Genomic DNA, 17,606 nt, shown 5'->3' on the forward strand with positions numbered 1-17,606 from the left:
TTCAGCTCTGGAGAACTGCTATAAACATTCAGCTGTTCCACCATAATCATGCACATAATGCAGTAAATCCTGGTTAAATGCATTTGCTTATGCAGTGAGAACATACATACACTTAAAAAGTAACTGGACACCATTGACAAAGTGGGTTCAAGTATAGTGAATTTTGGTACTTTCTGTGGACCTCAGAGTAGGACATCTTGGACCAGAGAAACAAGAGCAGTCAAAACCTGGGGCAAGAATAAACCTCATTTGCACCTGTGTAATTCACTCAATTCAACAAAGTTATGAGGATAATGGTCAGGCTGGTATTTTAACCCTTTGTTCAAAACATGTGTAAAACTGCACCACTCTCCAACTTCCTCTGTACCGCTACAAAATTCCCATTTGATTTCTTCCCGTGAGTCAGTACAGTAACAGGCACACTGCTTCTCACAAGTATTTTCACAGACCCATTTTTATGCTCAGGGGCATTTGGGCAGTCTGTAGAAACACAAAAGCTGTCTCAGGTATAATTCAGAGCAGGAAACAAGCTTGAATCATTTAGATAAGGCTGTGAAGTCAGATGTTTACAGATGAATACAGCTCTCTCCTGGTGACTTCTCATAACTCATCTTTTAGGAGGAGGAAAGCTTTATCAACATCCTTTGAAAGCTCCACAATGCAGACATCAATCTAGCAAGTCTTTTGAAAGCAGGCACAGCTCTTCCCACTCCTTGAATCGCCAGCTGCACTCAGCTCAGGAAATTTGAGGGATGAGATCTCTGCCTAATTGAACCAGTTTCCTTTGCTAAGCAGAGCCAAGCACATCCCCACAGCAGCACTCCTACACTCACAGAACACCAAAGGTGTGAGGGCCAGCTGCTGACCCTCAGACACCTTGGATCTCCAATGATTTGAACCTGCTACTTATCTCAGAAAGGAGTATCAACCACTGGAGAGCAATGCAGTTTTTTTCCCCCTTGAATGACAAGGAGAAGGTTAATTGGCCAAGGCAGTAGTTTTGATTGCAGTATTTTTGCTGTGGTCACAAGGCACACTTTCATAACGAACATCAGCAAGTGTATTTCCTCCAGCCCACATTCTCTGGCCTTTAGGTTATGCATTCCAAAACACTTCCAAACCAACACAACTACAACAATGACATTAAATATTTCCAGAACAGTCTTATCATGCAGCAGCTGTACAAGTGCACCTGGAAGGACACTCCTACCCCAGCTGCAGGCAGGTTTGAGTGACCCACCACAGCAATCAGCAGCAGCAATGGTCAAAAGCATCCAATGTAGTCACAGGTCACTGGTCTGAACCAGCCTGACATGAATGGGAGGTAGGGATGGTTCTGCAGAGCATGTCAGCTGCACTCAGAAGTCAACAACCTGAACACTTGAGGAGGAATTCAAATCCAGCCTTTCTCAAAGTGGAGCTCTGGTGATGCAGAGAGTAGTAGAAATGCAAGACCAAAAGCTGTGGATGAAATTCTCCAACAACACCATGCTCCAACAGCTTGGTGACTTGGGGCTGGACACAGGCAAGTGACAGCTAATCATGTGCAGGGAGCTGAACTGCTTCTCATCAGAGGTAACATGAATCTGCTGCTACTTGGAGGACAGTCTCAATAAGCTACCCTCACAGCAGGTGCTTTACATCATTACCACCACATGCAAGGGCTTTAAAGGACCAGCATGCAATAGAACTTGCATTTTACAGTGTTTTGTGTGAATTCTGGCTGAAAGCCTCATGCAATCTCTTAAATAAATATTGTTCAAAAAGAACTTTATTAAAGGAAAAATACTAGGGAAAAAGGAAAAGGCAAATCTAACTTTCAACCCAATTTTATGCCTATATTTTATAAGATAGCTTAAACTAGCAAAACTCTCAGCAACACCAAAGTAGAACAATAATTTTTAAATTCTCTCTGTGCAAGTTGGACTGCTAAAGTTAATGTTGTTATTGACAGTGCAACACACTGAATATTGGTGAAATTACTACTTGCCATATCCTCACATAAAGACTGTTCCCTTCCACTTTTCTAAGCATGTGCACAGAACTTGGACATTTGACAGAGTGGCAGAATTTACATGGTATGAGGCAATGCTGAGTACACATCTACTTGCACAAACCAAAGCAGGCTCCAAGTCAGTCATTCCCAAACCACCTTCTTTACAAGAGCACACCTGCTCCAGCTGCCAGAAGAAACACCTCCTTTAAGTTCTGCACAGTAAAGCCAACAAATTAACTAATATGGATCTGTGCTGAGAACAGAAGAATTCTGACACCATTTATGGAAAGGTGAAAAACGTCGTAACTGGGATTAACCTCAGACTCCAGAAACCAACTCTGAGTTTTTCTGTTGGCTACTGAAGATCTGAGTCAGCTGCTCATGTTCAAAAGTGCAAAGTTTTGCCTTTACAGAAAAGCTACAAATTGCCAAATGATATTTCTAGATTGAATTACATACCAGGAAAAGCACAATGTGTGGTTTCAGAAAATGAGGATAAGCAGCAGGCTCAGCAAGGGCCAGCTCCAGGAGCCCAGTGGAGATGCCTCATTTGAGAGCTTGCTGATTGAATCAATCCAGGCTTCTCCCAAAGGCAACACCTACATCACTACACTTGCAAGTGCAGCTATGAGTACGTTGTTCAGATTCAGAAACACCATGCTTCATTCACAATGGGATTTCAAGGCAGCTACTTTAAATTTGCAAAACAGCTGAAACAGCACCCCAATTTAAACATATTTGAGATGTGATCAGGCAACAGGAGACAATTGTGATGCTGAATTCCAACCTTGGACACCCAGCATGGAGCAAATATAGTGATTTTTTTATCTATCAGGTAAGAAAGATGCATGCGATTTTCAGAAAAAAGGGAATTTGGATCACAGGTTACAAAGACCAACATTAAGGACTTTAGGCTCTAGACTTTAAAAGTCATATTAACAATAAGATACTCAATTATTTGAACATCACCTTGATGACATGTCTATTCCATTTAACTTCTCTCCCAGCTGTGACAAGATTTATCTGTCCATGTTAATCCCTTTCTAAAACAAACCAGAGGTTTTTCCACAATACTGGTTCTCTTCTTTTACAGTGTTCCAATTAAATGCCAAAAGAAAATAAAAAGATGATTTGTTCATTGAGATTAGGCAATATTTTAGTTGCATTAGAAATTAAAGTCTAGGCAGTTAGTGGAGACCAGACACCATAAAGAGGCCACAGCAAGGGCTACAATAAACCAGCCACCAGGGTCACAGCATGGCACAGACTTACCCAGAGCCTCAGCTGTCAGGCAGGTGCGCATGGTGAGAAATTGCAGGACACAAAATTGACACAGAAAGGAAAATAAAAAAAGTCAAACTGGTATTCCAGCATTCCTAGAATTTAGACATTATCATCAGCGCCAAGACACAAAAGTGAGCAGTTTGGACTAGACTATTTTGACTTCTTCCATGGCTGATAAAGACAAACGCGTTAGTTTTGCATCCTGGTGAGCTGTTGCAAATGAAACCCCTGGTTATTTAGTACACAGTTTCACTTTATGACCTAAACCAGCTTAGACTCCTTGGTGAGAAGATGTAAACCTGTGCTTCAGAGAAAGTGCACAACACAGATAACAGACCTGGCCAAGAAGCACAAATCTCATCCCCTCGCAGGGAAGAGGGAACTCAAATCTGCAGAACTCTAGGTGGGTGCTGTGTGAGTAACCACAGCACTTTTTGATGTTCTCTACTGCAATTACATTAATAGATTGTTAATTAAATGAAAACCTAATTGCTGATGCAATGTGGAAGAACATCAAAAAGATTAACTATGATATGTGTATTTTAATTAAAAAACTTTATATAATAAAATTTTGTAATAAAACTGGCTTATTGTCAAAAAGAGGGGAACTATCAAGAGGCCTTCAAAACTCAAGGAAAGAAAGTAAATCCAAGAAATGTCTTCAGTCACTGATTTAGCAACATGTCTTCACTGCATTTTTGTGAAGGAGAGCTCACATTATAAATTTGCAGGAAAAAAAAAAACCCAAAACAACAAACACAACAAAAAGCCCTGCAGACACCACAGCCTCATCCACACAGGATTTTTCCCCTGCAACAGATAAGGGTAATTTGCTCATTAGCTTCCCTCCTTCTGAGCTGCATCTGATTGACTCCACAGAGTTTTGGCTCTCACTTCAGTCATGGAGCCACACGTGATCAGTTTAGAGGAATGAGGCTCCCACACGTGATCAGTTTAGAGGAATGAGGCTCCCTCCCAGGGAAGGAAGGCTCTGGACAGGGATTCTCCCTCCCCTGCCTGCCACTCCATGTGGGGCAAGTGCCATGTACAGAAAGAGAGCAATGAGAATGAGAAGGTCAGCACCTGCTTTAAGAACTGAGAAATTCTGCAGTTATAATTGCATTGAAGAGCTTCATGCTTTTTAGTTTAGAGTCACGGGCTTTGCACAACCATCCCTGAGAGCAGTGTAACAATATGACACATACCAGAGGATAACACAAAAACAGCTAAAAAGGCTCTAAACCACAAATATCTCATTTTTGCTAACCAGGAGAAGGAAGAAAAAAGCACTTTCGGCAGTATTACAGCAAATTAATAATCATGTTCTACAGTAAATTTAAAATCATGTTCTATTCTCTGTATTTCACTAGAATCACAAAATACTTTCCAAAACTGCTGCATACTCCAAAGGAGAGACTGTCAGTTTGGATACTCAGCATTGATGGGACACAAGAATAAATGTACTGAATGTTATGGGAATTCTGCAGAAACTTCTACATGTCTTATAGATAAAATTCAGTTTTCTCATTAACATGTGTTATATTATTGGGAGCATTACATCCAGCAACTTCTTACATATCCACTTACATTTTCCTCAAAGCTCAGTATCATATGAAGAACCTGAAAATGAAACCTTACTAGTGTTGTTAAGAGGCAGAAGGGAAATCTGTCTATTTATTCATTAATAGCAAAGCTGAAATACAGAAAATAGACCCAACATGCACTCCAGATTTTACATATACATTCAGATATATTTTTATTTAATCACTTGATCATTTTTTAATTCAAGATTCATGCATTTTGTTAACGTTCCCAAATGGTTACATGCAGAGCCACAGCTGCTCACTCTCTTCTGATTCAATATAGCATCAACAGCTTCTAGCAGCTATGGATCCACTTATGAGGCCCTGACTCAGCAGAAACCTAAACATGGAATTTATTTCAAGTATATGCATAATTATTCTGCTGACTCAGGTTAGTTGGGCTGACTTCTGATGGCCAGTGTTTGTCTGAAAACAAAGAGCAATTTACAAGATGTCTGCAATTCCATGCACAATGGAACTTCATCTGTTCAGACAAGAGCTAAGGGTCAATGCTGGGGTAGGCAACAAGCCCTAGGGGCCTGTTCCCCATGGGAACAAGGGTGTAAGGAAAATGAAGAACCTTGAAGATCACCATGAGACCCTCAGGAACTGCATGGATCTGGGAGGTGCACCAGGATCCTATTTAAGACTACACAGCTTTAGCTCCTGGCAGATGTATTTTTTTTTTTTTTTTGTATCATTAAAGACAACAAAGAGGGTGAAAATTTTCTCTATGAAGTCTTTTGAAATACAAGACCTTCATTTCACAGTCGTGTAACTTTACTAAAAATACCCTAGCAAACTTCCAGAAAGGACCCTGGACTTCCTTTTGTTTTGTTTGGAAAGCCTGGTGTTTTCCCCATCACTGCAAGCTTTGGAAACACCCTTATTGCAATTAACATACTTCCTCTGCAAACAGAATTTCTAGTATGTGATCTTAAATGCCTGGCCTGAACTTTCAACCTGGCCACATGGAAGGAGAACAAACAGACCACGCACAAGCCATGGAACAGGCAAACCCCTGTGGATTCAGCCCCTCAGAGATAAGGCAGGGAGCCCAACCTGCTGCACTCCTGCCAGGGCAAGCCACACAGCCCATGACCCTCCTTTCTAAACGTCCTTGGGATGCAGACAAGGAGCAAGGAGCTGCTGTGCATGCTGCAGCATCAGCTGTGAGAGAAAGCCTCTGCAGCCCAGCACGTCAGGGCCAGGGGACACCAGGAAAGGAGAGGGTTCTAACTGAGCTCCTTCATCTGGAGCTGCCCAAAGCAGAAGAAAAACACTTTCCCATAAGGTCAGATGGGAAATAGCAGAATTTGCTTAAAGGATATTTTTAGTAGCATGCACAGTATTGAAGCAAATTCAGAATTCAGCAAACATCCCCCTTGCCCACAGGTGATCATAAAATTAATTCAAAAGTATTCTTACAAGTGCTAGGAAGGGAATGAATTGGCTGTTTTAGAGCTCCCATAGGTCAGTAACTTTACAGAAAAATCAAAGAGACAGGTCCTGCTTGAGAAGGAACAGAATAAAAAAAGCAAGTCTGTAAAAGACAGAGAAACAGGAGAGTTGAAGACACAGGAAGACATTCATGCACTCAGCCACATGCCTGCCAGCATAGTTTCCCCATAGTTCAGACCTCATTTGTGTCCTAAAGCAGAATCACTTCTGCAGCTTTATCATATCACAAAATAAACCCCTTCTTGTTTTTTTTATCCCTCAGTAGCAGCAAGAGCAGCATACTTCACCACACAGGACATTGAACAGATCTGTCAAGATGGGTACGTACAGAAACATTTCCACAACATTTGACATTGCAGTCAGACCAAAGCTTTATTTCCTCAAGACAGGGATCAAAACAACAAAGAGGGGAAAAGGCATCTGCTCCTGTTTTTTTATTCTAACTTAAGTTTGTTGATAACTTGCAAGAAGGCAGGGAGAACTTCCTCCAACCCCCTGTCTACTCAGGCTGGGGCCAACAGCCTTGGGCATTCATACCCACATCCTTATGAGTCAAGGCCTCCCCACATCTCTCCTTCCCAGGGGCCATGAGAACAACTCTCAGCTCCTCAAAAATATTGCAGCTCCTCCTTTTCCCAGTACTGGCTACCTCTGAGTCCTCAGTTCTTCCACCTGCCCCATACACTCAAACCCCTCCTGATTCCTACTGGTTTTGTGCTCTGGAGCAAACACCATGAGTCTGACAGCAGTTCCAATAGGGACAGCACAGAAATACAGCACCTTCACCACAACTCCAAAAGAACATCATAACAGCAAAATTAAGCAAGGGAATTAGATTATTTAAAATAAAAAAAAAAGGAAAAAACAAGAAACAAAACTTAAATTGTATCATGGCTGCTATAACAATGCATCATGGCTACTATAACAATGGTGGCAAAATGAGGCCTGTTCCACTGCTTGCTAAAAGATGTTTAATCTGAAGGAGGACAAAACATCAGTTTCCTCACTTGTCATCACAAGACTTGGCTCACATTTGAGGCGGAGGATATGAAAGGATAAGAAAACCCAAGGATCAAATCTGCTTGCTTTAACCACTGCTAACAGATGCAGGTGGTATCTGTAGTATAAGAACAGTGGGTTGGTTTTTTTCCAGCAGCTTTTATGTACTTCTTCTTCCTCTTCACACTTTACAGAAAATGATGTCTCCTCCTTCAATACTGCAGACTGATTTATTGAACACTCAGAAGCAGGGCAAAGGGGAGATGGAGCCAGACAGCTGTCAATCCATAGAAGCAGGCTCAAAAAATGGCTCCTGCCTCACAGATCCCAAACATTCACCCAAACCATTCCATACTTTTGTTTTCCTCAGTGCTTACCTACCATGCACTGATAGATTGTTTGTATTACACAAGGACAAGAAGAAATAAGACTAGAAAAGGCAAGGGGGAGACAGGAGGAGACATGGAAGGAATATCACAAACTCTATAAAGCTGTTGGTCTGAAGTTGGACATTTCATCACACAAAATGAGAAACAAGTTTACACCTCACCCAACAATAAAATCCTTTCTCAAAAAGTCAAGTTCCCCTAACGATCGCCATTCTGATTTAGAACACTAAAATGACAGACAACACACAGAACCTACTGAGCTAAGCTCCCTCTTGCTGGCTTTCATCTCTCCTTTCCTCATCTCTTATCGAAGTCAGCTAAAGTTCAAGAGCAGTTTAGTCATCTGCTTCCTACCAGTGTGATTATTGACTCACCTATATGGAAGGACAGCTAGAGACAGCTCACCTGTTCTGGGTAACACAGTTTCAAAATTTCAAGAAACTCCCCACCCCAGCATTTGTTTTGTTTGTCCCTGAGTACACAGTTTTTAGGCAGGAGGGGAAAGACAAGTTTCAACCTGCAGACTGAGAGCTGCTCAAAGCACACTTCTGACCCAGCAGGGAAGAGCCCTGTGCAGGAAAGGGAATCAGAAGTCTTGTGTACAAGCTCCCTATCTTCGTTCCAAAGCCTGGTGGGGTTTGCACTTGGCCAAGTAAAACCCTTAGTGATGGCAATGCTGCAACTAGCAGTGCTGCATGCTTCCATCAAAACAGCAATGAAACCCCTGTGACAAGGTGGAGGTGGGAGAGCAACAGGAGCATGAGATACAGTTGCTAAGAAAGACAAATTGCCATTCAGGAAAATTCCCTTTTTCTTCTCACTCATCTTTAGTTTTCCATGATTGCCAAGTGCCCCTCCACCCTGAAAACAGCCCATGCCACTGTCTTACAGTCTGATCAATAAAGTAAGGTTTGGGAGATTACAGGCTGTTAAAAAAAGGAAAAAAAGAGGAAAAGTGGAAGAAAGGAAGAACAGTGAGAAATGTTAATAGCTAGGGAAAATTTACATAATGGCTTTTTAAAATATAATTCCAGAAGATTCTAAAAAACTTCATGGGAATCTGCACAAGTCATGTTAAGAATGTCAGCGTTCCTAAAAAGAAAATGTTAGCAGTAAGGGATCTATTTTAAAACATGATTGACTTTGCACAAACAGTTTTAAGGCTTTTGTATAAGAACACTAGACAGCAGCTTCAGAACATGATTTAAATGACACATAGTAATTGTATCCTGGTACCCAAGTAGGTACCAGGAATCCATTAGAGGGGCAGGATTATTACAGTAGAAAGTCCTATTGCTGTCCAATCTCTGTCAATGAGCAGAGCTCAGAAGGCTGTTAACAGTACAGTATGAAGCAAGTTACCTTTCTTTGCTTTCTTCTGTAGCTTCAGTGTATCAGACGATTTCTTTTTTATCTCTTGGCGGGCTTTTTTGTATTCTAAAAAACACACACAACCTCTATTATCAATATAATCCATGTCAAAATGAAGGTTTTTCACAGAAAAGGATACATTTAGAGACATCACACTACGAACTTTTAGAGAACAGCTACTGTTAAAAAAGCGGCTTAGAACTCACATTTTTTAAAGCCTATACATTTGGCTTAATATAACATTTTAGGGTGTGAGCACATTCACATACCAAAATCTTTCCCAAATAAACAAAGCCTTTACAGAAATAACAACTGAGAACACAGTACAAAATTAGAGCACTTTTCATTTCATCCACTTTCAGGAATGGAAAACAGAGATGACAGGTTTCTCAAAACATCTGTGTTCAAAAAACAACTATCCAGAAATGGCAAGGCAGAGAATATCCTGTGATCCCTCTCCAGCATGAGAGTCAGGCAGAGGAAGAGGGTGCTAAAACTCGGCCCAAGGAAGGGTCACATTGCCAGCTCCTTTTGATGAAGTGGAGCACACTACACTTGTCCTCATTTTCAGATGAGCTGCACATCCCAGGAGAATTAAAATCCCAGAACTAAATATTCAGCCTCTAGAGCAGGAATACTAAAGGGACCAGATATGAAAACTGATACTTAAAAAATATATATAAAAGGCACGTATCCATGTATATACACTTTAACTAAGGAGACTGGGGTTACTACTCTACTATAAATGAAAAAACAGAAGCAGAATGATGGCAGGCACAGGCACTGCACAGAGGCCAGCTGCACTCACAACACCCAAATCTGCCCAATGTCACTGCCACTTCGGCCTAGGTCACCCCTACTGGCATGATCCCATGTGAGTCCTCTCTCCTGCTCACTACATGCTTAACACTCTCTGCAGCACAAGGCATGCAGTTTTTCAAGAGTTGCTGATTCAACTGCTTCTATTTGACCACAGCAATAATGGGGCAAGAAGGAAATCCTTTTCTGGAGGTCAAGCCCACTCTTTCCCATCAGTTCCCATGGTGCTGCTGCTTCTTTCAGACACAACAAAAGCCTTACATTTCAGGAGTCAGTCAGTGGTGAACTGCAACCTGCTTTCAGCCCCTGTGCTAGAGGGTCACCATCCCCAGTACAAGTTTTGCAAAGCCAAAGGCATCTACCAACATGCACTTGCTGTGCAAGACTTGGCTGCCTGCTGCTCATTCCCCCAGGAAAGCCTCTGGAGCCATCATCACCACTGCAGCCCTGGGCACCCCACGTCCCATAGCAGAGCTCTCCTGTTCCCCAGGTGCACTTTCTGTACGGCATCAGGTATAAAATAGCAATGCTCAGTGTTTTACAGGGCTGTGCATTCTCTGGAGGACACTCGGGCTGAGGTATAACATGATCTTACAAGCTGCTTTTAATGACACCCCAGGGCTTTGCAGGGATGGATGTGGCATCTCCAATCCTCAGCTCATACAAGGAGAGTGGCTAACAGAGTTAAACCCAGTCACTGCTTACCAGTCTACAAAAACAACCCATCCCTGTGGGTCCAGCAAACTAAACCTTCAAAATTCATACAGCAAGGGTTAAAATTTTGTTAGGCATTTTGGGAGAGGAGTATTTTAGAAGAGAAAAACTGCTATACTGCTATACATATTTAAGCATGTCATCCAGTTCCCCAGTACAAACATGAAAAGAGGAAGCAAAACTGGTATTACAATCTTATTCCTAGTAAAGAATTCTTCCTCTATAACTACCTTTTGCATGGTCTTTATCCAGCTGATTGGCCACTTTCTTCCACTCTTCCATCTGTTCTTGAAGTGGGTTTATCAGACAGTCAATTAAAGCACTAATTTTGTTGAAAAAACACAAAGAGCAATCAAGTCCTGCAGATGCCCCTATTCTTACAGAGAGAGCCAAGGTCAATACTGGAGTATTTTTACTTTTTGCTGTGACAGCTACAGTGTCACAATGTAAATATCAGAACATAAAAATGTTTATACTAGAGAAACGTAGATTAAAAAAAAAATCAAAAATCCACATCACAAGACAACCAGAATTACAAAAGCTCCGGACAGTGAGGAACAGAGGATAAAGCAGAGGAGTGACCCGAAACAGTTCAGAGTAAACAGATCCCACTCAACAGTCACACAATTTAAATGGAAACTCTTGAGACCAGAAAGGTTCATGCAGCCATGGAGATTATAAACTTAAATAGCACATGTATATACGCAAGAAGACAGAGCAGCTGTACAAGAGAACAATATCCTGCCCGCTGATGTGCCTCCCCTCACATTGGTGGAGTCCATGATATAGCACCAGTAATGCTCCACTAATTGATGGGACTGGGATCAAACCATTTGAACAGCTAATTCTGTGGTAACGGAGACTAAAATTGTCTCCTCATGGCCAATCTAATACATAACATTATTTTAAAGTAATCATAGAATAATCATAGAATGTCTTGGATTGGAAAGGACCTTAAAGGTCATCCATCTGGTTCCAACCACCCTGCCACAGTCAAGGACACTTTCCACTAACCAGGCTGCTTATGCTACCCAACACGGCTTTCAACACTTTCAAGGATGGGGGAAAAAAGAGAAAAAAACATAGCAGGCCATCAGGTAAATGGTGAAGCATCATTTTTGTTCACCTAAGATGATGTTCACTTGGTTAAAAAAGGCACACATGCAAAACACTACTAATGACAGAAGTAGGTTGTTTTTGTACAGCCCAGGTTGCACATGAGTTAATCTTCTCTCATTACCTCTGCAGTCCAACTGCAAAAACAGGATGAGAGAATTTGCATTTCCTATACTGCTCTGCTGTAGGTTTTTCACTTGGCTGCAAGCTATTTGGGCTCTGCAGTAAGCCGAGGAAGCAGCACACTTGCTGCTGCTGCTCATTTAAACTTAGTGACAAAGCTTAACGTCCTGAAACAAAGACAGGTCAGTCGGTCACATCAGCAGCCGCCTGCTCAGCACTGAGCAACAGGGACTGACAGTGGGAATTTGCAGCATTGAGAGGTGATTTGAGGTGAACTGGCCCAGCCCCATAAATGCATGGTGAAACCCTGCATGTTCACAGCACCTGATGTGCTGCAGGGAGAACACTGCTCTCAGTGACATGGGCAGAGGCCAGCTGAGAGGCCAATGCTGATGAGCAGCTGTACGTGTTCCCCAGCAGCACAGGGAAGAGGAACCTCCAGTGCTGGGCCAGGTACGGAGCCACTCACCTTGAGAACTGCCGGAGCTTGGACTCTATACTTCTGTGCCTCATACACATCCTGGTGAGAGCAGACCCGATCTCTCTGGTACCACCTGAAAAACAAAAACCAAAAGGCAGCTGAGACCCCTGTGGTGCAGAGGCATAACAACCAGGAGGGCGGTGCCAAGCCTTCCAGAGCAATTGTAAAACACATTAACAGTAAGTGTAGAATCAACTAGACTGTTAACAGGCAGATCTCAATCCCAGGAAGAGATTAACTCCTGTTCACTTAGAGACCAGAACCGAGCAACCAAACGCAATTAAAACACAGTTCTTCCAGGCACCTTTCTGTGCCATGAGGCTCAAAACCCTGCAGCTTGAAAGAAAAGGGTTTGAGATGTCAAAAGCTGTCAAGGGAGTGGGCAGGCACCTGTGAACACATTATTTCCACATTTCAGAACTAGACCTAGGGGTTTCGATCAGATTCTTTGGACCCGATGCCTCAGGGGGGTTCGGCAGCCGCAGAGCCCGGCCCGGGTCCGGCCAGCAGGTGGCGCCGTTCGCCGCGGCCCCTCAGGACAAAATGCCCGCCCTGCCAAGGGCCCCGCCGGCTGCTCCTAAAGCACCCCCTGTGCTCCCCTCCTGTCACCAGCGATACCAGCTCCCATCCACAGCTCCCCCTGCTCCTAAAGCACCCCCTGTGCTCCCCTCCTGTCACCAGCGATACCAGCTCCCATCCACAGCTCCCCCTGCTCCTAAAGCACCCCCTCTGCTCCCCTCCTGTCACCAGCTCCCATGCACAGCTTCCCCTGCTCCTAAAGCACCCCCTCTGCTCCCCCCCTCTCACCAGCTCCGACCCCGAGCTTCCCCTGCTCCCAACATACACCTCCACTTCCCTCCCTTCCCCTCCCCACTGCCACCAGCCATACCAGCTCCCACCCGCCTATTAAACCCCCATGGAACTTTGATTTGGTTACTGTCACTTTTGGTACTTGCTTAGTTCCCATTTGCAAGTCAAATCTATTATTTCAGGATAAAAACATCAACCTTCTTACAAATTGTTTCTAAACTGTAGTGCTCTCTGAAACAGTAGGTATATCAGCATCTATTTAGAAGTCTTACTTGATTTATTAGAATAACCTTAGACTTGTATCATAGAGTAAAATCTTCCCTAGGCTTTAAAAATAGCATTGCTCACCTTAAAAAAAAAAATCTTCCTAAGGAACATTTTTGATAATTTTGATTTTTTAACATGAAATCAAGTCACCATCCTCCTGCATTCTTGCAGAATTAAATCCTGTGCCCACGAAATGGCTCTGGAACAAAGACACTAAATAACTGGAACAAATTGTGGCTATTTGGTATTGTTCAAAAAGACAAACAGAAAGTCCTTTGTCGCTTGCCTGAGTACTCATGTTTTTTATAAGGAGCTTTTGAAATAATATTATTTGGTAACATCAAAGAGCTGTAGCCTTGTTGCATACAGGTGGGAAAAGCACACGGACTCCAGGCTGGATCTGTACCCATCTATTCCAGTGAAGCTGCACTTGCACAAGCTGAGACAGACTCCAGTAATTCAAAATGCAATAACGAAGATGGGGAGAGGTGTAACAGAGAGGAATCAAGTGGAGAAAGGGGACAGCATCCACAACAAGAGTGGATCTCTGTCCCAAAACCTAGGTATTTTTCTCTGGATCCACTGCCAAATAAAAGTGATTTTACTTCAGAGCCTAATGTGGTACACAACTGCAACGGCAGAGAAGAAAAAATGAACCAAAAATTTCCCTGGCTACCAGCGTCGAGTTTAAGCAAAAGGTAGGTTTTTAAGGTTGAAAACACACTGAAGTACTGGAATATTAAGGACCATCAATGGTTAAGTGACACTGCTTTCCCAAGTCTGTTATATGAAAAAAAGAAGGGTCGTATCAGAACAATAAAAAGGAAATAAGGCACCATGTGTTTGGGGAGGCTAGGAAACAAGGGTCAGTTACTATTAATATTAAATTCCAAGGCAACAGAATTTTAATTGAAACACAATCAAGTATAAATATATCCCCTCAACACATAGTACAGATGGATGGACAAGGTCAGGAGAACAGCCAAATGAAGTTCAGAGTAAAAAAAAAAAAAGTCACAACAAAATAAATTAAGCCTGGAATAGAGGTTTTTCCATGGAGAAAACCAAAGGCAACTGGTTGGTGACGAGTGGCCTACTGGTTCTTCCCACCTTTAGAAAACTCGTGTTATCCATAAGTGTTTATAAGAACATCAAAGGATGAGGTGTTAATTTTATTCTCTGAATGAAAACTACTCTAATGAAGCAAAGGTAAAAGGAAAAGAAATGGTTTTGAGAAATCTTTGATGTCCCTTCTGGAAGCAAGGTGTTGGTGAAGATGGGTTGAGGATTCTGCTGGGAAAGAAGAATGAGAGGTGTGCTCAAGTTTGGGAGAGCTGAGCCAGCACCTCTGCTTGGTCAGCATGGACCCAGGGAGGGGTGCAGGAAGGAGGGCTGGCAAGGGTCACCAGACTGAACAAAGGACAGTACCAGCCTATCTTGTCCCACACCAAAATCCCACTGCTTCTCCTCAATGTATGAACTACTCCAACAGTGCTGCTAGAGCTTTACCTCCCTGTTCCAATTATATTAACTGTCAAGGATACAAATGCATCCTGAGAAAGTAAAAGAAAATTAAATACAAGCCTCTCACCCCACCCCTTGATTTATTGAGCTGGAGGACCATGGCCATCACCAATGCATTCAGCTGTTCTTCCAGGAACACCTGCAGTGCCAAGGGTTTATCTCAGCTTTCAGCAGATTATTGTGAGGGCTGGTTCCCACCAGCAGAACTGCATTGATGCTCCTGTCTCCAAAGGTGGGATCAGCTGGCTACACAGACTGGCAGAAGGGAACCATTTTGTACCACTGCAGTGGTTTGAAAATATCCTAATGTAACAAGGGATGGTAATTTGGATTTGTTTCTTTTCTCCAGTATCAGCTGCAGTGCACAAGACTCACATATGCTTTCTATAAATTACAGTTTGATGAGTAGTTTACTCACAGCTAGAGCAGGCGGCCAACGTGGGCACTCTGCACACAGAGATGGACCTTACAGGCAGCATTAACGTGAGTGCAAGTCCTGGTACTGGCTATGCACCTGAGCAATCAAAACCTAGTAAGGAGTATATTGCAGTGGGCAATGCCACAGTCATACAAAACCTGCTTCAGTTTCCAAATTAATTTATGGTTTATCTTCTCAAAACCTGCTCCATAAGTGACCAATTGCCTACCAAATCAAGGACGGAACCATGAACCAGGCAGACAGAAGACCAGTGGAGATAACTTCTTTTTCAGTGCTATCAACCCACAATGTGGTGGCAAAAAGAGCATCTAACAGAGAAGTGTGTCAGGAATAAACTGAATGCACTGTCTGTCTCCACTCATAAGCAGGTCCCTGGAAGAAAGTCATGACATCCTCCAGCAGCTGTAATTTCCCAAAGAGAAATATTCAGCAATGAAAACTTCTAACCAAACCATGAGTATGTTGGGTGGGTGACCTGGGCTCCATTCATTGCCCTACAGCTCTGCAAGTCAAGCTGCTGTGTCTTGGGCTCTCAGTTTATAAAATGAGGCTGTGAATTATCTGCTTCTCTGACATACTATAATAATTCATCCAGTAAGGCAAACAATGCCTGGGAACAGCGTAAAGTAATACTTCGAAACTGGAGATGAGAGCTGTATTCATCAGAAATCCCACTCAGAGAAAGTGGCTTAACAAAATGCTCCTGTCAAATTTGATTAGAAAGTGGGTGATAACATCAGCCTTATTTGTCATAAGTAAAAGGCAACTCTGCAAGGCAAAACGTGCCTTCACTCTCACCTTCCCTGCTTTTCCCTTTCCTGCCTAAGCCTGTAAAAGATCACAAACTTTTTTCATGTGAGATAATTAAACAGAAATCTGTGGACCATAACACTACAATGAGTCCACTATAAAGCCATAAATTATTTCTTTTGACACTTGCTTGTCATTCAACATCACAGAGAGAAAACAGGGAGAGATTGTAGGAAAGAGACTCAATTGTTTCATGGGAGTCGTTATATTTGTATTTAATGATGATCATATATCAAGGAAATGATTATTTGATGAAATGTGCAGCTGTACAACTGCATGGCCTCTATATACTCCAAATAACTCGCTACAATCAACCTCTTCTCTTCCTCACTCCACTGTTGAGCAACTCCAGCAGGCTCAGAAGATGCTGCCTTTCAAAAGTGCCTTTAAGGTTCCAATTTACTAATGAGCTCACCTTTATCTTCAAGGCAATAGCCCAAATGTGCCAGGCACTTCTCTCTTTCCCAAAAGGGAGAGAATGATGAAAAATGGGTGTAATAGTTTTGTAATTTCAAAGTTATCAGAAGAGGCTTCCATTTTTGAGTAAAGATTAAAGCAGGAGCAGAATGGAGGCTGGATTATTAAATGCAGTTCTGAACATGGAGGCTATGATAAACGACTAACAGTAGGACATTCTAAGCTAATGGCCATTTACTCAACCCTTATCCAAGCTCATGCTGCTAGAAGAGCAAGCAGTTTCCATCACTGATTACACAGGGCATGGACCTTGATCTTGCCAAACTTGTTATGCAGATGCCTCCATGGAACTCAAGGATGGTGGGATCAGTTCCAGAGTGTTCCAGGAAACAGAGAAAAAAGGACAGCTTTTGCATAAAACTGACTAGCACAGGTATTACTACTGGGGTAGAAACCTGATAGTGGAGGTATGGCAGCTCTCTATTTTCAGAGTGTCACAGTCTCCAGGTAAGGTTTGTAAGCTGGAAAAACACATCAAAAATTGCAGACAACAGACAGATGTTCAGCATCCACCAGGCAGGAAAACAAAACAGGACACCCTTATTCCTACAGTTGTGAGCCTTTCTGAGCACCACTTGGTAAAGTCTCTGAAAGCTGCTGCTCAAAATTAGAAAAAAATTCCTGAGGTTTTATAAAATATTAATTTAGACATCTCTCAGTGAAGACTGGATCAACAAATGCAGATTCAAGGTCAAACTCACCTATGAACTCTAGATTAACCAAATTTAATAAAACAGCTCTAGCAGGCCATTGTCATATACCACATCACTGCAGTTATTGCAAAGGAACAGATTGCTTGCAATGTTTGGTCAAGTGCCCTTTTGGGCAAACTACTTGGAAAACATTTACAGAGGCCTGCTATGAAGTTCTCTGTCACATTTGCCAGAGCCCCACATAGTCCAGCTGAGAGGAAAATGCAGTGAAAGCTTATTTTCTCATTTGC

The 17,606-nt window shown here is 42.5% G+C and overlaps 1 protein-coding gene across 10 annotated transcripts in view; it reads right to left on the bottom strand.

Moving 5' to 3' along the window:
• Window positions 1–17,606, bottom strand: part of MTSS1 (MTSS I-BAR domain containing 1) — a 125,364-nt gene that overhangs the window by 22,128 nt on the left and 85,630 nt on the right. For 5 of the 10 annotated variants that reach the window (XM_033065953.1, XM_033065978.1, XM_033065968.1 and 2 more), the window contains exons 4-7: window positions 12,325–12,409; window positions 10,847–10,938; window positions 9,075–9,149; window positions 3,269–3,280 (exon numbers count right to left, since the gene is read on the bottom strand). In XM_033065953.1, coding sequence (XP_032921844.1) covers window positions 3,269–3,280; window positions 9,075–9,149; window positions 10,847–10,938; window positions 12,325–12,409 — 264 coding nt within the window. The remainder of the gene's footprint in view (window positions 1–3,268; window positions 3,281–9,074; window positions 9,150–10,846; window positions 10,939–12,324; window positions 12,410–17,606) is intronic. The other 5 variants (XM_033065987.1, XM_033066003.1, XM_033065935.1 and 2 more) reach the window with 1 other exon arrangement.

This window comes from Catharus ustulatus, chromosome 1 (genome assembly GCF_009819885.2).
Source record: "Catharus ustulatus isolate bCatUst1 chromosome 1, bCatUst1.pri.v2, whole genome shotgun sequence".
NCBI lineage: Eukaryota > Metazoa > Chordata > Aves > Passeriformes > Turdidae > Catharus > Catharus ustulatus.